General features: G+C 36.8%; 1 protein-coding gene across 3 annotated transcripts; it reads right to left on the reverse strand.

Annotated features, from left to right (window-relative positions):
- Positions 1-1,130: 1,130 nt before the first annotated feature.
- tcf/lef (transcription factor protein) lies at positions 1,131-26,287 on the reverse strand. 3 transcript variants are annotated; one of them, XM_018812172.2, is made up of 13 exons: positions 25,924-26,287; positions 22,631-22,691; positions 21,961-22,073; positions 8,991-9,072; positions 8,296-8,380; positions 7,219-7,461; positions 6,596-6,773; positions 6,120-6,227; positions 5,824-5,869; positions 4,881-4,935; positions 3,698-3,779; positions 3,137-3,376; positions 1,131-2,456 (listed from the first exon to the last, which is right to left on the reverse strand). In XM_018812172.2, exons 1-13 carry the CDS (start codon positions 26,101-26,103, stop codon positions 1,911-1,913), a joined length of 2,019 nt encoding a protein of 672 aa, XP_018667717.1. In that variant the 5' UTR covers positions 26,104-26,287; the 3' UTR covers positions 1,131-1,910.
- Positions 26,288-26,516: the final 229 nt, after the last annotated feature.

Below are 26,516 nucleotides of genomic sequence, written 5' to 3' on the forward strand. Positions count from 1 at the left end.
TATTTTTCTGTCTTATTTCGTAGTAAACAAAAAACTTTTGAAGAATTACGAAACTATATACTCACGACTCCTATAGACCGTTTCTATTTGTTTAAAACACAATCGGGATTTTGGATATTATGTGTGAAAGGCCTTCCCGCACTCTACTATATCTTTTTAATGTCGAGTAAGATCTCTCGATTGATCTGTTTAAAAATCGCTTTGTAACTAATAAAAGTGTATAGTAGTGTGAAAGAAGATTGGACACTTTTAGCACATAATATCCAAATAACCTGATAGTGTTTTAAATAGTCAACAACGGTCTATATGGGAGTCGTAAAGAATATACTTTTACAATTTTTTGAATGTTCTTTGTTTACTACAAAATGGGACGAGAAAATAGAATGAAAATGCGTCCGATCTTCCCTCATCTTACTATACAACTATATATTCTGCGGACGTTAAACGAAAACTTTTTACCTTGCTTAAACTGTCAAGAGAAGATCTCCAACCCATTTAAAGCCTTTGTCGCCAGTAACAGGCTTTAAAATCAAGTGTGGTACTTTGGGTGTTGGGGTAGTTGGCCAATTCTGCTCGAAACCTCAGGTCCTTTGGCGTGCTCCCCGCAGGACCTCCCTAAACGGAATAGAAACACGATTTGCTTTTGTACGGAGCTGTGATATAGTGGTTAGAACGCTTACCTTTAGTCTAAACTGAAGGATATATGGGTTTGAGGCTTGCCGCTGTTGCCAGCGGGTATAGTGTTCTTGGACTACAGATATTTAGTCCAATTCAGTGGTTCCTTATATGGCCAAATCGCTATTAATATAGTAGGATGGGGGAAGATAGGACACCTTTTCAATCTATACTCCTCCAATTTGGTAGTAAACAAACATTTAACGATTTTTTATAAAACTTTATCCTCACGGCTCCCATAGACCGTTGTTAATTAATTAAAACACGATCAGGATATTTAGTTATTGTGTGTCAAAGGTGTCCCATCTTCCCCCACCCTACTATATACGAAATAAAATATTCCCCCACAGGTCACATACATGGTAACTCCGAAGTAGGCACGAGGTATATGAAACAGAACACCCGTGTTATACAACTGTGCCATGCCCTGCCATGTAAGGATAACATTCAATTAATGATTGCTTCGTGGTACAAAGGCATATTTATTCACGAACTGCAACGACTAGTAAAGACAGAAGTACACACGGTTAGTGGTTTATGCACGGTACCTAGCTGTGTACAATGATTAGCGTATAAGCGAAGCGAACTGTAGCGTGATGCTCGAGTACTGGAACCTTATTTTCGCTGATTGATATTGGCGTGGAAGTGTGAAGGCCTACGAGATCACCGTTAAAATCGTTCCATTTCGTGTCGCGTGCTAAAAAAGTTCAAAAATACTGTTGGATTGTTCAATACGAATAAAAGGCCACGTGGTAAAAAAAAAACAGTAAAAACGATGCGTGACATTACTTTCACGTGTCCGGAGTCAAAAAAGTTGTCAAAACAAAGCAGCAACGGTACGGAAAAGTAAACGCCCGTCCGCAATCTCGGGTTTAAAAAGACAAGTTCGAAATGAAATGAAAAGAAAAAGTTGAGAACGAATATTCACTGCGCTAAAAGTAAAATTGCGATGGTTTTATAATAATATGCTCCACGAGAGAAAAGATAAAAAAAAAAACATGATTTAAACGTCGTAAAAAATCCGAGGCACGAGTAAGGTATGGTTGGCAATTCATGCGGTGTTGGCACCACGCAAAGGTCGCTACACAAAACTTGGACGTGACGTCATCACAAGTGACGTCACAACAAATGACGTCATCAAGCCGGACACGCCCTCTTTTTATCCCACTTGAAGAATGCTGCGTGTTTGGCAACGCTACGTTTTTGGAGGAATCTCGGAAAAAACGACTGAGATTTCAGGATTTTCCTTCTAATGCTGATGTTGCACGGCGGGTGGAATTTGTACCTGGGTGCCCCCCACCGGGGTTAGCAGTCGTTGCTGCCCCACTTAGACTCATGGGTGACTGTAAGCCTTTGAAACCGGGTAGCCCCATGAAACTGTTCAATGGGGACGGCGGTAAAGCGGCAAGTGTACTCATTTGCAGGTACGGTTGAAAGTGGGGGAAAAAGTTGTTTGAGTGGGGTGAATTCAGACCCCCAATGGGTGAACGGCCGGGGGAAAGTACGGTGGGTGAGAATAGGTTATTGCTATTGTTGGGGTGACTATGGGGCATCGGGGAATTCCCGAACGAGTTCGATCGCCGGTTACGCAATTCGGTTTGAGTTTTTCCTGCAGTGTTGCCGGATTGAAGATGTCGCGATTGGACGTCGGTAAAAGATTTTGTGCTGGCAACACTGGGTTCTGTGGTTCGAGGTCTCTTTGCACAGTTGTGTCTATCAGCACTATGGTTGCTGTCGGTAGGGGAAGGTTCGTAGCTACTTGATGGTTGGTACATGTCTCTCTGTTGTTAATAGAAAACAAATTTGTAAAAGGGCGGTTACGGGAAATTAAAATACAGTAGGGTGGGGAAAGATGGAACACATTTTTATTCCATTTTCTTGACCTATTTGGTATTAAACAAAGAAAAATTGAAATATTTATAAAACTGCATTTTCACGACTCCCATAGACCGTTGTTAATTTCTTAAAACACAATCTAGACAATATGTGCTGAAGGTATCCTATTTCCCCCCACCCTACTATAAACTTATTAATATTTCTTTTGGTCAAATTTTCAGTCTTTTGTTAAAATATTTATTTTTATTTTTTTGACCATTCATACGAAAAAAAGTTTTTAAAATCCAGATGAGGACATTCGAATAAAACGTGGGTAAAAAACAAAGTTGGCGAAACAGCTGTTCTAAATTTGTATTGTGTCTCGCAGTAACAGAATATAACAATATTGTACTGTGGGGTAAGATGGGGCACGTTTAGCACATAATATCCAAATACCCGGATCGTGTTTTAAACAATTAACAACGGTCTATGGGAGTCGTGATGAAACGAATTTATATTTCTTTGAATGTTCTTTGTTTACTACCAAATGGAATGGGAAAATCAAATAAAGTGTCCTATCTTCCCCCACATTACTAAATAAATTGTTTTAAATAAAAAATAAAATTTTAAACAAAGGAAAACTTACCGCTGATTTGTGGGCCTGCTTGTTAACATTATCATGCGATAAAGGTGGCGACTTTTCTTGTTTTATTAAATCACAAGGTATTTCCACATGCCCCCTGTTAGGTGAGAAACGGTCCCCTACTACAGACGAAGTTGATTGTCCGCCATTGTTGCTGCTTATGACGCTGGAGGTCGATAGTGACGTCATAGAGGGGTCGTCGAAGTTTGAGGGGGGACCGCCACCGTTGTCGGTCGGGGAGGGCTGTCAATCAAGTTTGATTTATTACAAATTTGTATATAATATAAAATAAATGAGTTTTTTCAGGGTAGTTTGTTTGTATTATTGAATGAAATGAAACTACCAAGCAAGGTAATAAAAAGTAAATCGTAAAAAGCAAAAAAGTTAAAAATTACAGAACCGGAAAAGTTTAAAAAGTCAAAAAACGTTAAACATCGAGAAAACAGTAAAACAAAAAAAGATAAAAACAGAAAAATTACTTTAAAAAAAAACAACAAAAAACAAAACAGACGCAAAATACGTAATCTGGAATAGTTTAAAACGTATTCGGGCACATTTGTATACCTGGTAATGAATTGAATCCGAATCGTCATCTGAATCGTCATCGTCGTCATCATGTTGGTATCTTATGCATTTCTTTTTCCTCCTGTGACGTAACAATGTGTTATATTGCGCAACATACACGATGGCTTCATACGCATTGGGGTAAATATAGTAGGGTGGGAGAAGATTGGGCACATTTCTATTCTATTTTCTCGTCTTATTTGGTAGTAAACAAAAAACATTCATAATAAAACCGTATCCCTACGACTCCCATAGACTGTTGTTAATTGTTTAAAACACGATCAGAGTATTTAGATATTATGTTCTAAAGGTGTCCCGTCTTCCCCAACAGAACTAAATATGTGTTACTACTGTGGGGTAAGATGGGATAGTGTTAGCACCTAAGTCCCAAATTTTCCGATCGTGTTTTTAACAATAACAACGCTGTTTTAAAATCGTGGGAAAAAGAATGTAAAGTTCTGTAAATATTCTTTGTTTACTACCAAATGAGACGAGAAAACAGAATTAAAATTGTCCCATCTTACCCCCAGTAACATATATAACTGCGATAAGTTCTCTATATTATATGGCTAACAATTTGGACAACCCATTGGTACACATACGCCCACAATGGTAGCAGCATCGAGTTTTGAACCCGGTAACCTACAGCCACAAAACTTTAACCACTATTACATTTCTGGACACTTAGAAAAAAATATTTTTCGCTTTAAAGTAAATTAACACACACATTCCGTAATGGAACCAAATTAGTGTTTGAAAATGGTCTTATTTAGGTTTAGGCTCTCAAAGAGGGTTTAAATATTCAGTTAAGACTGTGGAAGCTTTTGTCAGTTGGTATGCGCTCAACGGAAGCGGGAATTATAATCTCAATCAGCAGACACGGTCGTAAAAAGAAATTAAAATTTAAATTATGCTGTGTCAGTTACGGTTTGGAAATAACGTGAAACGCTGAGTGATTCGGGAGTGCTGTAAATACGAACAATTCAATTAAAACACAGTGGCATGCAATTGTTTTTTTGTGATTTTTTTGGTGGAATTAACACACACACTTCTACACACTGCAAACCACAGCACGTCTAGCCCGCCCCACAATTTTTAAACCTGTGTGACGTCATGCGTTACGCTTGAGTGCGCACGCGTAGGGGGCGGGCGATACAACAAAGTCTACCTGCACGGTGCGCACCATAATTGCTGTTGTTCTAGACCAAACACAGCTCGGCATTTCTTGGGGTTCTGAGCTGTAGCGTGGATGTGTTGCGCATGCGTGGGTCGACACGGGCATGAGGTATTCCAATTTCGTATGACGGTTTTATGAAAAAGACACAATCCAAATGAATAAAATGCACAAAAATTTTTTTTTAGTAAAAGTTGTTTTTTTAAAAAGGGAAAAAAGGCAGTTCAAAGTGCAAGCATGCATGAGAGTGGACGCATAGGATACCTATCACTTAAGCTGTAATGTTGCATTATATTTGATCGGGGGTAGTGTCCTTGTATTGAAGGAAAGTAACTTGAAGCTAAAGGTAAGAGAAAAGAAAGAAGAAATAAATGAATGTAATTTATTTATTTATCACCGCGTGGCCGGAAAACGACAGTCGTTATAACACGGGTGTTCTGTTTCATACACCTCGTGCTAGCTTACGAGTTACCATGTATGTTACTTGGTGGGTGATTGTTATTAATTTATTTCTGTATGGTTAACAATTTAAACAACTTAATAGTGACTTGCCAATAACATATCTACTATGGTGAAATAGTGGCAGCGGTGAGCCTCCAGCCCAGTACCTTCTGGTTACAGCACTTAACTACTGTGCTATGATACCGGTTAGTTGTGTAATTTAAGGTGTCAGACAGAAAAGATTGTAAAAGATTAGAAGGCAGAAAAGAAATAGGAAGTTTTAAAGTAAAGATTATATTAACAGGGTAGAAAATAATTGTTAGATAAATACAGGGTAGAAATTAAATATTACCAAAACTGATAGTAAGGGCTTATTTTTAAGGTGTAATAAATTCAGTAACTTTTATGTTTTGCATGTTACACCTGTTATCTTGGCAAACAGAAATACTTTGTATAATTTATTTAAATAGGAAAAACAGTTATATAGTAACAGCACAAGTTAGAAACTGACCTGTGCAATCTTGAGTTTTTTCCTTTTTTCTTTTCTTTCTTTTACCCTGTTGATAAAACGTGGATTTCACATTATTTAATAATGGTACAAAATTTTTAAAACTTTACATTTCTTTTTTTACCTTTTTACACAATTTTTTTTTATAATTTTACACATTTTTTTTTTACATAGTTTCTCACAATAAATGCTGAAACTATGTAAAAAATTGTTCTTAATTAGTAAGTGTTCTAGCAGATATGAGACACAGTTTTTTTGGTAAAAAAAGCATTTTTGATAAAAAGCCAAAAATAACTTACATAATTATCTCTGGCACTCCAACCTGGAAACATCTGTTGGTGAAGTTGACGTTCTTTTCGAGCCATCTCGTAATATTTTTGTTGCTCTTCACGGTTAAGACTGTGCCACTGTAGGGTATTTGGGGTTATTTCTATATTTGAATAACCATTTTTGCCCATTTTTCTAAGGAATTACCCATTTTTGATTAAATATTATCCCATTTTTTTGGAATTACCCATTTTTTGATAACTCGTTTTTGCCCATTTTTTTGAGGAATTACTGTTTTTAAGTTATTACCCATTTGTCCTCCATTTTTAGGGTGAATTCAAGAGTTATAACAGGGGTGTTTTATTGTGAATCAGATGTTTATTATTTATATAACAGGGGTGTTAATAATGCGTTAAATGCAGTGGTTCGACACACCTCATGCTTCGACAGTTAAAATGGACCTACAGAAAAACTTCCTATTTCTCGGAAATTTAGCAAAAAAACGAACCTTTCTTCCAAGTATTTGGTTGATTGCCGCACTTTCTTTCAGCGTGCATTCAGCGACCACTTTTGCCCGTTGTTCCTTCATATAGAGCATGAATGCATTGAGTGGTTTCTTCACATATGGCCGACTTGGTTTGTCGCCTTTTTCGCGTTTCTTTGAGCCAGGTTCAGGCCCAAAATTTCTAGGGAAAATTTATGATTTAAAACTAATTTTTTAAATAAATAAATATTTCACCGGGAATTTTCAGATGCAGAAAATTTGGATTTTGGTTTTTAATACAGCAGTGCAAAAACATACATTTGTAATTCATATAGAGTATGATGGGGAAAGATGGGACTTCTTGTCATTTTATTTTCTTGTCCCATTCGGTAGTAAACAAAGAACATTCAAAGAATTATAAACCGTATCTTCACGACTCCAATAGACTGTTGTTAATAGTTTAAAACACGATCAGGATATTTGACTATTACGTGCTAAAGGTGTCCCATCTTCCTCTACTACACATTTTGTGTAAATTATAAGCTTTTTAAATTTGCTGTGCAAACAAAATATATTCAAGTAAGTTGTGGGTCTAAAAAATTTTAAAAAACATATTTCTGAATACAAAATTTAAAAAATGCACTTACTTTTTATCTACACCCCCTTTACTTTGGTTGTGGCCATTAGGTAAATGCCCAGGTAATGCCATGGCAGGGTGTGGTATCATAGTGGAATGCATGCCACTAACATGAGGGGGCACCAGTGGAAAAGGTGTTATAGCACTCATACCACCCGAAGTTGATGTAAATTGTGATGCAAATGGATATGGATATCGCAACATGCCAGCCATTGCACTAGCAGTACATATGAATGGTGTTGGGCTAGTTGGTCTGAAATGAAAACCATAATTATGAGAAAAAAAATCGTCCAAATTTTACATGTTTATGTCTTGCTATATGTATTATACATATGAAAATATACTGTATTCGTATAAATTGCAAATACTTAGTTGAGCATATCTTTAAGAACTATATGTGTTATAATACATACATGTACATATATATATGAATGAACGAGTTTAATTTATTCTGTGATGTAATTCTGAAATGTGAATCATTATTACAAAAATAAATTAATTTATTTAAAATTAATATATTTACGTGTGCATACCTTTAAAAACTTATGTCCTATATATATATATACATATATATATATATATGAATCAATGTATTTATTCATTTTTTTGCATAGCCGGAAAACGAAAGTCGTTATAACATGGGTGTTCTGTTTCATACACCTCGTGGTTTCTTACGAGTTACCATAAACTTTGTGGGTAAATATTTTTTTTGGTCATTTTTCCCTTTTTTTTGCATTGTATGGCTGACAATTTAGACAGCCCATTTAAATAAATATTAACATATCCAGTGGTCTAGGCAGCAGATTTTTGAACAAACCATTGTACTAAACTAAAGTAATGTATATGTTATATATAGTAAGGTGGGGGAAGATGAGACACATTTTCATTCTATTTTCTGGTCTAATTTTTAGTAAACAAAGGACATTCAAAAAATCATAAAACCGTATCCCCAAAACTCCCATAGAGCTTTGTTAATTGTTTAAAACATGACATGTGCAAAATGTGTCCCGTCTTACCCCACAGTACTATACACCTATATTATATAAAGCACCATGTTATATATATATATGCATTCCAATGTTCTTACCCCCATGGACTAAGTGGGTTAGGTATTTGACCAAGTTGACCAGGTAGTGGGTACATAGCTGGTACATCATTATGTCGTGGTAAACCTGTGTGGGGAAATACTTTGTCAATAAGACTTAATAATATAGTTTATTTTATTTTTTACGAAACTTTATTTTTTCTATATTTTTTATGACAAGAACCATTTTTTTTTGATGAAATCCACCTTTTTTGGCTTTTTCCACTTTCTGTACCATTATACACTCATTGCGTTGGTGTCACGATTTTGGGATTTTATAAAATATTTCGGTTATTGTACCTATTTATAAATTTTCTACTGTTTTGTGCAAACAACAGCTTAATCTGTATACAGTTTTTGTATTGTGGAGGTTTTAGATGACATTAGTGAAACACTTTATATTGTTTTTTTTTTGTTTCTGAAAGTTGAGTCTTATTTAATCATGTAATGTGGTAACTGATTCAGTATTAAAACATACACACAAATTTATAAGTCGCCAAGTATAGAACTTTTAGGCTTTTATTCTTATTTTGGGGGCTATTTTTCCTATTTCAAAGCCCCCAATTTAGTCAACCTATTAGTGACCACAGAAGTAAAGGAATAAAAAAGTGTTTTTAAGTAAGTAAACACACACGCTCAATGGTAGCAGCACCAAGCCTTAAACCCAGTACCCTCTGGCTATGTAATAAACATCTTACCTGGTTTCCCATCTATATCTGTAGGGGAAGGTGTACCATACAAGAAGTGGTGATATGCATAAGGGTTATAAGGCACTTGACTCTGTAATAAAAAGTTTCTTATGTTATTCAAAACCTTATGTTTAATATTCCACAACTGTCTTGAAATTGGCTTGGGCCTTTGGGAAATTCTAATTATCCTTTCTTGGTTACAACTGTTAGGGGATCACAAGTTTAATTTACTTTAAATATTATCTTCAGGCAGTTATTGCTATGGGGGTATGGAGAAATACTCTTCAACTCCATATGTTATAACCAACCAAAGAGCTAGAGTTCATATATATGAGTAATGGTCCCATGTGCAATAAGTTAGGTGATTACAGAAGTAAAATAGCTTCATATAACAGATTGCATTACAGAACTGTATACATTTATTACATAGTATGCATATTGATCAGGCTTTATTAAACTGCACGCTATGAAACCACTGATAGGCTGCATAACTTTCACTAATTAACAATGATCTGTATAAAAATTTTGACTGGAAAATTTGTAAATATACCAAAATTTTGGGAAAAAAAATATGAGTTTTGGGGTTTTGCAAAACTGATTCAAAGTACCCTAGTCAGTTGGGACCCTAGACAATTAAAAAAACACTAATTTAAAAAAATGTGGCTTTCAAGAATAATACACCATATCATTGACTACAGACAAAGTTTTAAAGTTTTTTTTTAGACCTATTTAATTTCGGTGTGTACATTCGTAGTAAACTACAAACAAATGATGAATGTTTTTTCCGTAATTTTAGCGTGCACATTTTTAGTAAAGTGCTGCAACAACAGATATTTTGTGTTGTCTTTAACTAGCCCTTGTAAAATCGTGTTGCACAATATACAATGTAGTGTGTTATCATAGCACAACATTGGTGCATCATGAGTGGCTTAAAAGTTGCAACAGTAAATTAGTTTTCTACATTTTGTTTGTGTATCTCGCAGCTTAAGAGGATTTTAAGTGAACAAGTGGCGCGAAGGGACAGGGCTTGAAATGGGAACAAAAACTGAAAGTATCTTGTTAACTGTTCCAACTGCACTGAGAGCTTTTGAAAGCAATTAGGAAATCACACACAAAACACTTAAGTGGGGACTCCAATGTATCTCACACTGGTCAGAAACAAAAAAGACAAGTTCAAAGTACACACAACAGTATTAAGTGCCTGGTTGGGCTGAGCTGTTTCAAAGTAACATATTCAACTAATTAACGTAGCCATTGTGACGTCACACAGAAACCTGGGCTCGAATTTGAACTCTCGTGTGAGGCGCTATCACTTGAGCAACAATAAGCGACCATAATACTTATGTAAATATTTAGAGCGTTACAGGTTAATCCGATTTATCCGTTGCTGTGATCGTAAACTCGTGCGTAATCTGCTCTGTCGTTTACATTCTATATGCGGTTGCCAATTACAAAAATACTTATGGGTTGAAACCAGACGTCGGGTTAAGCACTGAGCGATGTTGGGGCATATACACACGGATATAAATGTCCAAATACTTCCTTCAGCGGCGCATTACTGCGATTTTGAGAGCGAAAGACAACATGCCTACTGCGCACTCACGCATGTGAGTCTCATGTCTATTTTCAGGGAGACGCGTGTCAGATGCGAACCCGAATTGGCTCCGGAAACCCAAAGTGCACCACAAGATAACAGATTTTACGCCCCAATGCGCACTGGTGACACACTGATAAATGTGACAGTCGCGCGGAAAAGTCAAACAAAATCCCACACACGTAAGTATTTTCAAGAAATAACTGACAAGATGTTCGTATAGAATAAATCCCACAGCCTTGCTAAGCAATTAGAGTCGTTATATAGGTGCTAACGCATGTAGCGTTGACGTATGTAAGCATGTTAGTCAATCTCCTATAACAACCTGTCGTTGAATTAACACCTAATGTGTAAAGGTTGACACGAATTGCTTAAATCGTCGGCGCTGACAGCAAGTTTTCGTATATCCAGTTAAGTTTGGTCTGGACCGGTTTCAGCGGGTTATTTATCTTCGGTTCGATCTGCGCGGCACCATATACACGTCCCACGCGTTGATGTAATTGTTTGTATGGGCCGTTTTGTCAAATATTAATTCGGCGCAATTTGACAAACGAGTCACAGCGAATCAAGGGACACACTATTTGTCTGTGAAGCTATGCTGGGTAGATAGCTTGCGTGTAAGCCAAGATGCCACAGATAATGCAAATGAATACAAACATGTCTGCAGACACCTTGTCAGTGTAGCTTAATTGCCGGCTTGTTCACGCTGAACTAAAGCGTATAATCCAGCTGTGGCTTGAAACACGACTTTAGTCGGTAAATGCCATTACAGTTCGAAAGGTAAGTTTCTGCGGCGGTTGCGAATTTGTATTACAGGGCATTAAGCGCAGAGGTGGCGGGCCCGAAACTTGTTTTGAAAATACAGATTTAGACCGAAAACCGACGCAACTTTACGACGGTGAACGACTCTCTGGCTGCGTCTTAAGAAAACAAAACGGCACGAAGACACCCCCCACCGTGGTATTGTTACAACAGCTTCTGGGGTTGGCCAGCAAAAATATGACCACGTGATAACATCAAGTTAACATACCAACAGCTGGCATTGAACTTAAAATAGGGCGGAACATTATTACAAGTTAAACAGCACAAAAAAACGGTTCCGCAACATTTAGCAGTCTTTAAACAAAGTGAACTTTTCAAAACAGAATTTAATGGGTTGGTGGTTTAAAATGCAGTGTGTGGAATAGAGAGTGCTTCAGTTAGGACAACTTGGTAAAAAATCAAGTTTTAATAGTCGAAGTATTTGTATGAATACATGTGCGAGTACCGCGATGTCGGGCCACTTAAACTATTTTACAATTATCTCAAACGGAAGATCCCACTATGGTGGTACTCTCTTGACATTGTTTATTTTGTAGGAAGTCTCTGCGAGTCGTTCGTGCGTGATTCCGTTGATTAATGGCCCATGGCATGAGAAGTGTCAAGTACAAAAACTCTCCTTTGCGTATTAGCAAATGAGTGACAATACAAAGGCTTAGTGTACTTAGATGCCCAGTAGGGTGACTGTATTGCGTACAAGTGTCCTGCTTCGAAGGCCTGTGCACTTTACCGAGCGTTCGGTGTGGGCTAAATTATAACGCAGTGGGAAACCTAATACAGTGGGCTCCTATAAGTAGGGGGTCGCTTAGTAACTGTGTAACTGAGTGTAACTTTTTAGCGGACAATTGTGCGTAAATGTGCCTGCCAATCACCATGAATTACCCGACAAAACAACGTTTTTAACCTGCTCAGCAGAGCCAAAAACGGCACGGAAATAGAAGACAAATGATTCAAAACTACGACAGTGTAGACTAGGGCAGTTAATTTTAATAAACGATACGTTATAATAACGAATATTTTCTCTTAATTTGTCTTAACTATACCCATATTCACTTAACTATTATGTCAATACTAAAAGTCAAAAATTTAATTAAACCTATTTTTCTTGTGGAATAAACGTTACGAACTCATCGTAAGTCAATTTTTTTGCCCCTTTTCCAAAAATATCCAAAAATTTAATGGTCAGCGTATGCAAAAAATTCAAGTATGTCCTTATCTTTTGAACAATGGGCCAGCCCTGTGGCTGAGTAATCGTAGTTATCTACAACTAATATAGTACTGTGGTGTAAGATGGGATACCGTTAGCACCTAAATCCCATACTTCCTGATCGTGTTTTGAACAATTAACAACGGTATTTTAAGGTTATATAATTTCCTAAATATTCTTTGTTTACTACCGAATGGGGCGAGAAAAGAGAATGGAAACAATACTGTACATCTATAAATAGTTTGGTTGTAATTTTTCGCAGCAAAAAAATGTTCGAATGTGGTAGCATCGTGCCCACAGAGCTATAACGATAGAATAGAATACGGGGATTAGTGGTTCGCGACAGGACATGATAGATTTCACTGTACATTCATTCCTACAGTACAAACAAACACACAAGACAGGCGTGCACTCTAATCGGCTAGACAAAGTGTGAATGGGACGGTAGTCGAATAAAAGCGTAACGCGACACTCGGTAAATAGATAGGTCAATTAATCGCAAGGATAGTGACAGGGGTAGGGGGGAAGTAACACCCACCTTTAGGAGGGTAAGTGATGTTTACAACATAATTGCGTCAACCCCTTTTAATCGAGCGCTTTTGAGCAGGACGACAATCGTGGACGGGGAATTTGTCGTCAAGTGCTGTCCAGCACCTGCGCAAGTGGTTCTACCCTTCTGGTCGCATTTATTCATCTCTTACTCTATATTTCGAGTTTCGAAGGGCTTGAAATCCCATTTAAGCGACACTACCGCAACCCCTTCTATTTAAAACTATTCTCTCAAGAAAAAAAACGACCAATTTAATTAAGTATAAATTATTAAAACGCGAAAGTAGTGATATAAATTGTTTTGGAGTATACAGAAATTTTAGATTTTGTTGGACACAAAACGCACTGCGTTGTTTTAAAAATGCACATATTATGTAACCGCACAGTTAAATTTCAACTGTACTGTTCATAGCACCTTCTAAAAACGTCTTAACCTGACGGGAACTTGGAAACCAAGACGAGAAAAACTACTCGAAACGTAACATAATCCTTAAAATTTTCGCTGCGACGCGTAAAAAAATTAGACGAAAACGCTACTTTTCGAAAACACCCCAAAAACGGTGACTGCTAGTTTGGCGTGACTCAAATCTTAGCGGTCACGCCTTTGATGCGCGGCGTTATCGGCAAGGACAAAACTCATCAAAAGTTAGATACCGTGAATTTGGAGCCCCTTTGATGTGGCGTGTTGGTAGCATAGAAAAATATACGAATCAAAATGAACGGCCTTGTTGTACGTATTAGGTTACAACAGTCAATCGACTTTTTTGCATTTTTTTGCATCTTTTTTACCGTTTTTTAATACAAATATACACCATACTTGCGACACTTTCCTTTTGTGCATTTAGCTTAAGAAATGGCATCCTTTTTTGCGTTTTTCAATAAAAAGCGGACCGTACCATCGTATAAGTACCAATAGGCATATATTGGCGTTTCCATTTGGGCATTACGTTAAATTGGCTGTCATTTCATGTTGCATTTAGCCGAAAAGATGTCAGAATTTTTGTTAATAGATTATATTAATTTAGTACTTTAAATATTTTCAGTTCATTTTTGTCGCATATACAGCAAAAAATATAGCAAAAATGTCAGATTTATCAGGTAGAATGACCAATAGATAACACTAGTTACAACCTAAGTCACATACATACACATGACGAATAAATCAGATCGGCGTTGGGCTATATATTAACGAATCATATCTGAAAATAAATGATGGTTATTGAAAGCACACACGCCGATCAATTAAACAATTTCTCTCTAAATATGTACGGGTCAACGTCCGTTTAAAATGACAGACTCAATCACACAAGTGTTAATTGAATATATTTCAAGTCCTAATATCCCGTCCTTTTAAAACCCCCAACATTCAAGTACGGAACAATTGGTTACCGCATTCAATCGATTTGGCAAAACTTTGATTAATGACAGATATTTGATATTGTGGGTTTCAGGCCTTTAAACTATATACGTGTATTCCTAACACTACATGTATTGGACTTCTATATATGGTTGAGGTCCTATATGGCGAGGTACGCCGGGGACGTGGCATTTAGGTCAGAGTTGTCCCATTAAATCAGTTCAAGCATATTAATACTGTGCATAAACAAAACAGGACATTTTTTTAATTCTACCCTATTTTTTGGCATCAATAAGTAGGTGTACCGTTTGGCGTATACCATGTATTTAATATTCCTATTTTCTACCATGCATTTATAGCTACTTGTTACGTTATACCAGTGTCTCCTAAGCTTTTGTAGGCGTACCACTTATGTTAAATGATTGTCTTCCAGGTTGTACCTGAGCGACTCATTTAGGTTTACCAATAAAAAATAACGGTAAACTTTAAAGCATGATTTTTTATCTTTTACTACTTTTTTTAAATAAGTAAAAACAGTATAGTTACTTTTGCAAAGGGGATATTCATTTAATACCCGATAAAGAAAACCAACCCAATGTGAAGGTTTCGCGGTTAAAATGGGTTGTAACTTCTAAGTGTGGTAAACTACATTACAAGTAAATTAATCCTTCGCTATTTACAACCAAACGCAAATAACACGGTAATTCTACGACAATAGACAGTTAACACGAGACTTTTCCGCAGTAATCGCCCCGTTTCTAAAGCTATAAACACTTCGACGCCGGTGACCGGCGGCGGGCGACGGAAATTTTTACTAATTGTTATCAAAACACTTCCCAGCGTGGTGCTAACTAATTGAAGATTAAACAAACGAAAAGCGTGTGTGCGTTACGGGATGGGCGAGTGTTCTAACGAATTCCGAGATAATATGTAACATATTTATACTTTGACTTGACTATTTTACCCTAATGAAAGCGGCTTGAATTTGGCGCCGAAACGTCGGTACAAAAAGTAAATTTGCCGGAAGGACTTTTTCAGATTTGTACCCTTTTACCGAAACGACTGTTTTGTGCAGAATTTTTCGAAGGACTGTTTCAGATTTACATGCTATACTGACAGCAACAGTTTTTTTATAAAGATTTCAATTAAATCTTAACATTTCTACAAAAACGAACGACTATACGACTAATTTAAATGAATTCCTTAAGAGATAGAAGACAGCGATTAATTAATGTCAGCTGTTGAAGGATAATACTAAACGTAACCTTGCACTTTTATAGTGCCATAAATAATACGCCATTATTATGATTTAATACCCGCAGAGCGACGCGCCATTTTGCTTGCTGTTAATAGTCTTCAATTTGACAAATGAATTTAATAGGCAGTTTGTGGTGCTTATGCAAAATTTGTGTATATTCGCATTTCAGGGCAATCGATACAAACAAGCCGGTTTTTACGTTGTTTTACCACAATTAACTTATGCGCGCGGTCGAATTGGCGCCAGTGTAACATTCAAAACTATTAAAATAGCCTAATCACGATAAATGACAACAGCATTATAGGATTTAGTGTAGATAATGCAGATATTAAAATATAAATATTTAGGCCAAGGTAAGATAATTAATGTTTTCATTTGACTTATTGTACCAAAAAGACTATTTACAGAATTTTATAACTGTATATATCCTCATGTCTCCTAATTGTTAAAACGCAAATACAAAAAATATGGGATATTATGTGCTAATGGTATTCATCTTACCCCACAGTACTATATACCTTGAACTAAACAACGTATTTTTTTTATAAAATAAACTTAAACTTACAGCTGTTACATAACCTGGTAAAACCCAGATTATACAGAACATAATGTAGTACGTGTGCCATTAATCCCGAATGCAATCGCTCTTATACTGTATTATAAAGCTGGGTCGCTTAAATCTCTCAATATTAATAAACGCCATAAGCATTTTGTGAGATAATCCCAAAACATAAACCGTAACAGAAAAATATATATAGTAGGGTGGGAGAAGACGGGACACTTTCAGCACATACCATCAAAATGTCTTGATCGTGTTTTAAACAATTAACAACGGTCTATGGGAATCTTGAAGGTACGGTTTTATAATTCTTTGAAAGTTCTTTGTTTACTACTAAATAGGACGAGAAAATAGAATAAAAAGGTGTCCCATCTTCCCCTATTCCACTATATAGCTATACATTAAAGCACAAAGCAGCTGCCACACATTCAAGGCATAGTTACAAAGAGCCGTCGGCTGTTTATGTTTTCTTGCATAACTTAACCAACGCAACGCACCATTAAATACCACAGTTCGAAATTTTGGAAAAAAAAATACATAGATATCTCAAACAAAACACACTTTTACTTTAAATGATACAAAAAAAGAAAACTATTTTCACAACTTTCTTAATTATAAATAAACATTTATTTTATAAATCTAAAACAGTCTTTCCGGCAATATATTTTGCGAACCGACAACTTATTTTGCGCACCGACATTTCGGCGACATGCTCGCTTTTATTTGTGTAAAAGGTTACCTAAATAAATACAACGTATGTTTTTAAACATATACATAATTATTGGGTGTACCTATTGTAAAAGTCAAGGTCTTATTGTAGCGGCGATTCGGTAAACGAGCATGGGCGTATATCCGGTCGCATCAACATCGTTAAGCACAAAATAAAAGCCGCTTATCTGAACTGGCGTGTTTGCGCTGGCCGGACAAATATGCTTCGAATATTATCCAAGCTTTTGCGCTGTTATTGATGTGACATGCGACAGATAAGCGGAATAAAGTGAATATGTTTGCAAAGTAACTGCGGGCAGAGAAATACACCATTGGGTAAATGTTTAAATTTAACACATATAGTACTGTGGGGTAAAATGGGATACCGTTAGGAACTAAATTCTAAATTACTCAATCGTGTTTTAAACAATTAACAACATTTCAATATGAAGAGTCGCGGAGCTACGATTATATAACTTCGTAAAATTAATTTGTTTATTATCAAATAAGACGAGAACACAGAATGAAATGTCCTATCTTACCCCAACCTACTATACATGAATTGTGTAGTGTATACGAATAAAATTTAGCATTATTTTCGGATATTTTGTGTTTAAGTGTTTTGCTTTGCACCTTTGCTTTGTTGTACAGTGGGAATTAGGGAACCAGAAAAACCTGAGCACTTTTAAAGAGGGTATTTCCGTATAGAGACTACTGTTCGATATATGATGTGTTAATATATGGGTTTAACGTATTAATATAGAACCCATTATAATAAGATGTTTTGCTGCAGTTGTTGCCAGGCATGTAATACTGAACAGCCTTTTTGGTAATATTGCACAAAAGTTGCATGGTATATGGCAATACGTTATCAGTGTAATATAATCAAATTTACGTTAACACCATCAGTTTAACATAAAATTTATCTTTTTTTACCAGGAAGGTCATTCGAAAATTATAATATTATGCGTCAGGTATTAGTAAATGGCCTTTCCAGGCTGGATAGGCTGTTTGGTTTTTAAGCTACTTTCATGACCGGGCAAGCGAAGCGAAGAAAATGTCAGCGCAGAACTGAGGTACAATGGTAGGGCAACGGTGCGTGAAGGCCTGGGTAGTGAGTACAGAGTGTACGGTAACTTGTTGTACCATCATATCACTATAATGTCAGATAAAATGACCAATACGTGTAATTAACACGGCCCAATATTTCGTAAAGTCATTTTTTAGGAATTCGTCCATTTTGATACGAGTTACTACAATAAGCAATACGGTTTAATGATCATAATTTTTCTAAGGTTCCAATGTAGTATAGCGACCATATAAGCCAGTAAGCGTGACAAAACACAGCACAAGCGCATGACACACAGGAAAATCGAGCAGTTCAATTAGAAGGAGTGATGGCCATGCACCGGAACCAAACAGAGTATGTTTAATTCGGGGAGATTTCAAAAAAGGCGCTCTGAACTGTTTCTGCGTATATTACTGCGGGGTAGTATACGATTTTTCAATATCTTGTTTTATAACAATAAACAACGCTCTTTAAGAGTCGTGCGGCTGCGGTTATATAATTCAGTGAAAATTCGTTGTTTACTGCCAAACGGGACGAAAAAACAGAATGAAAATGTCCCATTTTTTCCGCTTTGCTATACTATGCAGCGGTTTATGACTGCCTGGTGTAAATCAGACCTAAATTCGCGCCTGTTCACTGTGGTGAAGTGTTATTTGCCGAGCGGGAACAGAGCGATTTATCCAGCAATAAAAACAAGACAAATTGCGCGCCTTGAGTAATCCACTTCAGGTTTGACACAATTTTTCCGCTTATAAACAGTAGGGGCATTAAACCGGTGATTCTGAATGGGAATAGGCGACCTGGTGTAAAAGCGGGCGTTTGTATGCGACGAGGGTCGTGGTGTTTGTATGAGTTCGTAGATTAAGTTAATCTAGTTCAAGAGACTCCAGTGGACGGTAACCACTTGTGACCAGGACTAGGTATGGAGAAAAGATTTGTGCTTTAAAATCACATTTTCTCTCTTAAATATATGGTACGGTGGGGTAAGATGGTACAGGTTTTTCATTCTCTTTTATCGTCCTATTTGGCAGTAAATAAAGTAAATTTACAAAACGTTAATTGTTAAACACACGAAAATATTAGTTTTAGGTGTTAAAAGTATCTTACCCCACAGTACTATTTAACGAACTTTAAAACAGCAAATAAATTCACAAAAAAAAACACATTGTAAATTAGCAACGTTTTTTTCCTGGTGGTCCATACGGTCTTAATACGTTTGTAGCTTGATAAAGAAACTCGGACGCGAGTCGCAAATTATTTTAATGATTATCGTGAAATCCCGTCTTAATCTGAGCGAGCTCACCACTTCACAAGTCATTAAACAAAAGAGGTCTGTCTCCGTAATTTGCGTGGGAATTTTAAAACACTTGGTAAATTGTGCTTCTCGTGAGCATTACAGCCGACAGTAGAACGGGTATTCCGATTACTGTCTGAGTGCTTCTTGAGCAGAGTCATTTCGGAAAGATTTGGGTCCCGCTTCCGATGTACCGTGTTCATTGAGGTTTAGCGGATCGTGGCAGTATTATGGACACGAGGCGTCTTTGTAGACATGGCGTTTTGATTGTGGTGATACGGAGTGTTGGTCTGCGAGGCGCGCAACCCTAATTCGTCGGTGAGTCACTCTTTGAACGGAAACCCTGTCGCTTAGTGATTGACACATCGAACATGCATGCTATGGACGACACAATTAGCATCAATTAACCCCACCCTGCCAGTATCGCTGAAAACCGCACTAATTGTGAATGATATTAAACAAAAGCAATCGTGTAATATGTACCGCTCAAGTTTTCGACCAACAGCTGCGGATATTCAATGCTCGCAAACCACTAAGGACGTTGTGAGCGGTAGGGTTAGTCGCTTTTCCACGAAAGTTAACCGAGCTTACTTAAATATTTGTTCGTTTGGTCAATCATTGCCCGCCCCGGCGATTACAGATTGCTGCCAGAATAACATACATAGCATAATTTGTACTGAGGCCTTATTCATAAAACACACAACCACTAAACCAGTAACTCAATGGTCAAGTCATATGCCAACAATTTGCCGAATTTTCTAAATTTTCTTAACCCAACCTCAATTGCGTAGCTGTATCAATGGCGTAATGGTACCGATTCTCGGAAGAGTGTATAGGAAAAATCGTGTCAATCAAAGGAATTTAATAAAGCGAAGTTCTGGCTTATAATGATAGTGGACGTCTACTTGAAGACGCACGGCCGGTTTTAATTTCTTGCGCCACCACAAATTAGCGGCTGTCAGAATTCGGACGCTTCTGCTCAAGCGTCTGCGTGTAATTAGATTGCAATTCATTGCGCAGTAATAAACTAACATACGTGGCACGCATTCCAGAAGCCTTGCCCATCGAACATTAGACGTCAATATTTCACTGATTGAGTTACATTGTTTACGTGTGCTTTGCCATGAGGCATAACACAGCAGATTCGGCGCTGGGGTACGTCTGTCAACGAGTACTTCCATACAAACGCATGAGCACTGATACATAAATTATCTACATGGAAATACCTGTTATATCCGACGTGTACTTAGTTACGTGTATATAACGTAGATTGCTTTTGGTCTATGCCGTTTAGTACGCCTTTCTGCATGAATAGCCAATGACACGCGTTGCGATCCGCCCCGGTTTTTGTGCTTTAGGCGAGCCCGTGTTATCGTACATGTATGGTTTGATCCCCCTATGATGTATGACCTAATACAGGCTATTGTTATGCGACAAAGGCACCCGACCACCGACTATCGGGTTGGGTTGTACGTAACACGAAGCAGCAAACGTGGTGAATACGATAGTTGATGGTTTATTTGTGGGCGGTGAGTTAGAGTTACATTAAGTCGCTTCTCACGACGGCTAGATATCTGATATCCCACTTGGCACTCGTTAGGCGCTGGTAGCGCAAATTTTGGCACCGTTAACGCGATGTAGCACTTTGCATCGGCATGCTTAAAATCACAGAATATCTTGGCAATGAGCCAGAAAAATACATTATGGATCGAATTTTATGTTTCGGCGTCAAGGCGGTCGCCTGGAAATAATAAACTTAAAAATTCTGCGCTTTGGTTTAAATAAGATTGGCCAATTTAGAGTTTATTACACAAACTGAAATATGGGAAAAAGCCGGTGATGGACGAGCTGATATAAACGGTGACCCTATGTCTGACCGTTGTGATTACGGCAGATAACAAAACAGGTCTGTCCCTGCCAGACTTAAACAGAATAACCTTGTTATTTCCGAAACGTATCTCCATTTAGTGCGGATTAATAAGCTGGGGTGAAAAATTGGCGCCATCAAGTCATAAAAGGAGTTTTCAATCTCACGGGAGGGACAGCGGAGATTGAGAGGAAGCGGGTTAGATCTGGCTCAAACCGGTATTGTGTATACCACAAGTATCTAAGCGCTGATAAAGCCAGGCGATGCGAAGCATGCTAAATATTGAGTTTTGTGCTGCTTGCACTTAATTAGGGGGTGGCAATGCACTCGAAACTATCCAGGCCATGGTGTAGCATTCTGCCAACGGAAATATAACACGGCGGGGAAACAGGGAAGCACAAGTTTCATTTGTGTCACTCAAATAGGGAGTTAACTGCGGTATTGGAATCTGACATACGGGCAACACAGTAGCGATTCAACACATAGGCGGATTTAAAAACCTTAAATATTCATATAATACAAAAATAGTACAAAAATAAGCCTTGACTCCCGCATGGGTCAATTAAAATTCCTGACGATACCTTACCAGCTAATATACAGAAACTAAAAACAACATTTAAGCTAAGACAAAATAAAAAAAACTATCACAAAATTCGACTGAAATTACATAATGATCCAATAAAAATGATCCAACTTACAGACGATGGTAGAGACGACAACAACGACTGCTGGTTTAAAGCAATAGCAGCTCCAATGTCTTGCTGAAGATAAGGGAAGTTTGGACGTGATGATGCTATATCACTTGGAAGATCTGTAAATTAAAATTGATTTGTAATTTTTTTCGAGTTTGTTGGTGAATATGTTTGATAATATTATACGCTACCAAAAAATAGTTCAGTGTTGATTGTATTCAGAAAAATAGGGTGGGGAAGATGGGACACCTTCAGCACATAATATCTAAATATCCGGATCGCATTTTAAACAAATAATAACGGTCTATACGAGTCTTGAGGATACAGCTTTATAATTCTTTAATGTTCTTTGTTTACAACCGAATGGGACGAGAAAATAGAATAAAAAGGTGTCCCATCTTCCCTCACTCTACTATGTTACATATTTTATGTAATTTATAATGGTTAATTTTGAATTGGTGAACATAGAATACTAGTTACGGAAGAAAAATAGAAAACAAATAGGGTGAAAACAAAGCAATTTATATCAAAACCTTAACATTGTAAAATTTTCGCTTTAACAAATCGTTTTTTTTGGGGGGGAATTTTCCTTTACCCAATGAGCAAGTGCCCTATGGATATCAGCTATTTTGTGTATGCTGTCAGTGAGATTAAAATATACGATGCGTTGTTTTACCTCTGTCTAAATCATCTGTACTTCTGTGGCTGGAATCTCTGTGTCGAGAGTTTACTTTTGCCTGTAATTAAAAGAACAGAAAATTAGAATCTAATACCATGCCCAAGGGTGCACTGTATATAGCAACATGACCCAGCGGTAATATCATATTCAAAAGATTTGTCAAACTGTCAAGAGCTAGGGGCTTGGAAAGTGTGAAGTTTAAGCCACATCACAGGGAATAGCAAAAGGGTATGAGGGAAATATTAATAATGTGTTTGTCTGCGGTGACCACCAGCTGTGAGAACATGTGTCAATCATATTTAAATTAAGATATGAAGTCACATATCACCCCAGCGTGCACTGAGGCAATCCTCATGTACACAGCCTCTAAGACAGGAAACCCACATCAATTAATGGAACGCAAAAGTAAAGAGTGTCTAAACTAACCCCCCAAGGATGCAATCTATACCGCTTGTCATATTACTGAGTGGAAAGGTTAAGATTGTAAACTCAAAACACGACTTTCTAAATTGGTAATACAAATACTGCCATTAATGCCTTGTGTACATATATACATAGTGGTGTAATACATTGAAGCAGCATATGAGTAGCTTGTTGTGTGCTTTGTGGCATTTACAGCAATGTAGCCGAGCTGTCAAAATAACTCAAACTGGTTACGCACTGCTGGATAGCAAGAATGGTTTGGTAACAGTTTTCCTTGTGCCCTACAAGATTATACCACCAAAGGTTAGAACGCAGCAGTTTCAAATTCCTATGCCTCACTGCGGTTAGTGCTCGCGAAACCAGCAGATTCTATGTGCTGTCATCAGTCTGAGTGAATGTTATTCAAATTGGAAAATTGAAGATAACACTAACAAATTATGCCACTAACATTATATACTCATGTTAAGAAATTTTGTTGTTTTTCTTTAAATAATTTTGAAACAGTTGTACAATAAACAACAGAAAGTTAAAATACAACAAAAATGTCATAGTTGAACCAATAAAAATAATCATAGAGCTCTTTTATGCAGATAAATACATAGACATCATTGTAGCACAATGTTCAGATTATGTGGCATATGAACTGACGTGATGTAACTGAATAAGTTGGCTAAGTTGTAGCGCAAAGCCTCAGGCAATTTGACTTGAACAGAAGCACTGGTGCATAAAATACTAATCTTAAGTTACAGGAACGTTAATCGACAGAGCCATCACTGTAAGAAGTGATATCATACTGTGGCAGTTACTTTTAACAACATGTTAAATACATATGTCATGGATGTCACACTAACGTGCTAAAAAATGCCATAACCAACCACAAGGATATAGTTTACTTTCATGTGAAATGTTTTTAGTGAAAATAAAAGCATTTTGTAATTTTAATAGTCATAAATTTTAAAACTGCATTTGTAAAATTTTGTTGTCAGTATTATATTAATTATTTTTAAATTTACGAAGGTACAAAATGGCTTTAAAACAGACAATGTTACACAGTGTTTGGTTAAAACATAATATTATCACTGATTTCAAGTGAAATGAAACTCTTAATTGAAAGTTAAAATCTAATATGTAGGTGAAGGCTGCTTATTATTATGAAGTCACGAAAGTTTGGCAATTTTAAAAATCGGGTGTAAATTACAAATTTGCAGTCAAAATTTTAAGTATTTGAATCAGAGCCTTGAATTAAGGAGACACCCATAGGGCAGTTGCTTCACCATGCTGACTGATAACACAAAGTCAGCCAGGCATGGTAAGATAAGCTGCTCAAATAAATACACCCACAGTGGTGTTTGCTTAAGCCAATTGTGCTTTCTGGAAGGGAAAGCATAGGCACCCACTAACCATGGCAAATTCACATTGAACAAGATTTTTGGGCAACCTTTGAATGGCAACTGATTTATTTGTGTACAGACTGAACAGTTCAAACAAAACACATTACAACCACATTACAGAGAACAAACTCTTTTAACTTTTATACCATGTACAAACTTGATTGGCAATTCAAGTCGCACAGACTTTAGAATTACAATACTTTAAAAACAACAACATTGTAGTGCATGTTGCTCATATTTTTGTAAAAACAAAAGCCTAAAAAAAGTCTCATAAACAACATTCTGTGCCAAGCACACATTCAAGTAAAACAAATTATCTGACAAAATATCTACTTAGCTAATACAGTTAGATTTATTCAGCTAAATATGAATTACATTGACAGCTTAATGCCAAGCAACAGTATGTTTACTCCTGAAGATTTACACTTACTACACAACTTAGTAAGTCATTAGTATAATGAATAACACAATATATAGTTGTTTACTAGAATAACTTGAAACATATTATGTCCACTTTAAGTTGTTGTATCATAATATACATAGTTCAGATTTTTACAACTTTTTTAAAACACCGGTTATTTTTAGACAAAGTAATACTATTCCTTGTAAGTTTACAAGTTTAATTTTTACTTTACTTTAATTGCTACAATTTGATTTAGAGTCTTGACTTTGTTTTGATCAAGCCATAAAACACATGGGACTTCACTAGTCAGTGCATGATACAAAATGGCCACCATAGACAAGAAAGCACTTAACATTAAGTGGCCTACAACATAATTTGATAACTTGGTGTACCAGTACTTAACCAAATTACAAAACTAACCAGTTTTTTAAACACAAACGGACAACAAAAAATTCTCATTCTTTACCAAAATTTAAGCCTACCCAAACAGAACGTTAAAATGCTGCTACAAAAATACTTTCCAAAAATAGTATAGCAGTTTTGAAATATAATGTGCCTGGCTGTAACAGTTAAATATTTCTTAGTCAGTGTAAACGCTAAAGGGCAGTGAATGGCTAATAATTTTAACAGGTTTTTGTCTCAAACCATTTGCCAAGCTGTACCAATACCATTACTACAGAACACACCATTTTACTCAATATATCACAGCGTTCTTACATTGCATGTTTGATGTTTCACGCATTTCATTAAATACAATTAGTTAGGAAGTTTACACATTCACCATTAACACCCACATGATAAAATTTATCTTCGCAAATATTTTGAGCACTTAAAAACTGACAGTTTACAAATTTTACCAGAACATGGACAATTTTTGCTGAAAGAACTGATGAGTGTAAATTTTCAAATGTGGTTAAAAAGTAGCCCTATGTAACTTATTTAAGGTGCTTTACTGAGCCACAAGTAGTTTACACACCAACTAAAACGCTAATATGTAATTTTAGAATTACTTTTCGGCCTGCAGCATTCGATTTTCACTGAATACACCAGTTTAAAAGCAGAATTTAACTTACCGGAACATCGTAAGATTGTCGCCTGTGTGGGTCTCTGTCTTCTTCCTCGACTAAATCACCCTTTATGTTGTCAAGTTCATCATTTTCATGCCACCCTCGTTCGTCCTCTTCGCCTACCCTTTCATCGTTATAGGTTTTTGGCTCATCATTGGCAGCTTCATCCGAGTTTAACTGAGGCATTCTTTACTCCGACTCGCTCCAAGTAATCCAGTACGCGCTGTTATGCGATCAAAACTATCTACCGCATCAAAACCAGAGATGCCAATCACCGTGCGAGCGTTTCAATAGCGCCGTATACCGGAAGTTGTTGTGGCAATACCGCCTATCAAACGCCCCTTTTCAAAGGAAATCTGCTAATTCTGTTCGAACACGGTTTATTTATAAATGAATTGAGGTGGGGTTATTTATAACCTCGACACCTGAACCCGACTTATTTTAGGCTGCAGCAGCATACATATCGGATTTCTAGAATTATTAAAATACTGAAAACAGACCGCATGGAACCGGTAGATTTTATAGGTGAGAGCATTTAAGAGAAATGTCTTGATCAATGCTCACAGTACTGGAACCGCATGTATGCTGCAAAAGCTTAG

Source organism: Ciona intestinalis, chromosome 6, assembly GCF_000224145.3.
Source record: "Ciona intestinalis chromosome 6, KH, whole genome shotgun sequence".
Taxonomy (NCBI): domain Eukaryota; kingdom Metazoa; phylum Chordata; class Ascidiacea; order Phlebobranchia; family Cionidae; genus Ciona; species Ciona intestinalis.

Coding starts and splice junctions, on each gene's coding strand:
- tcf/lef (XM_009860504.3), bottom strand. CDS start 26,103: ATGCCTCAGTTAAACTCGGATGAAGCTGCCAATGATGAGCCAAAAACC. Junction 6,774..7,218: donor AAAGGGGGTGTAGATAAAAA/GTAAGTGCATTT, acceptor AATTTTCCCTAG/AAATTTTGGGCCTGAACCTG. Junction 5,870..6,119: donor GGAGTGCCAGAGATAATTAT/GTAAGTTATTTT, acceptor TTTTATCAACAG/GGTAAAAGAAAGAAAAGAAA.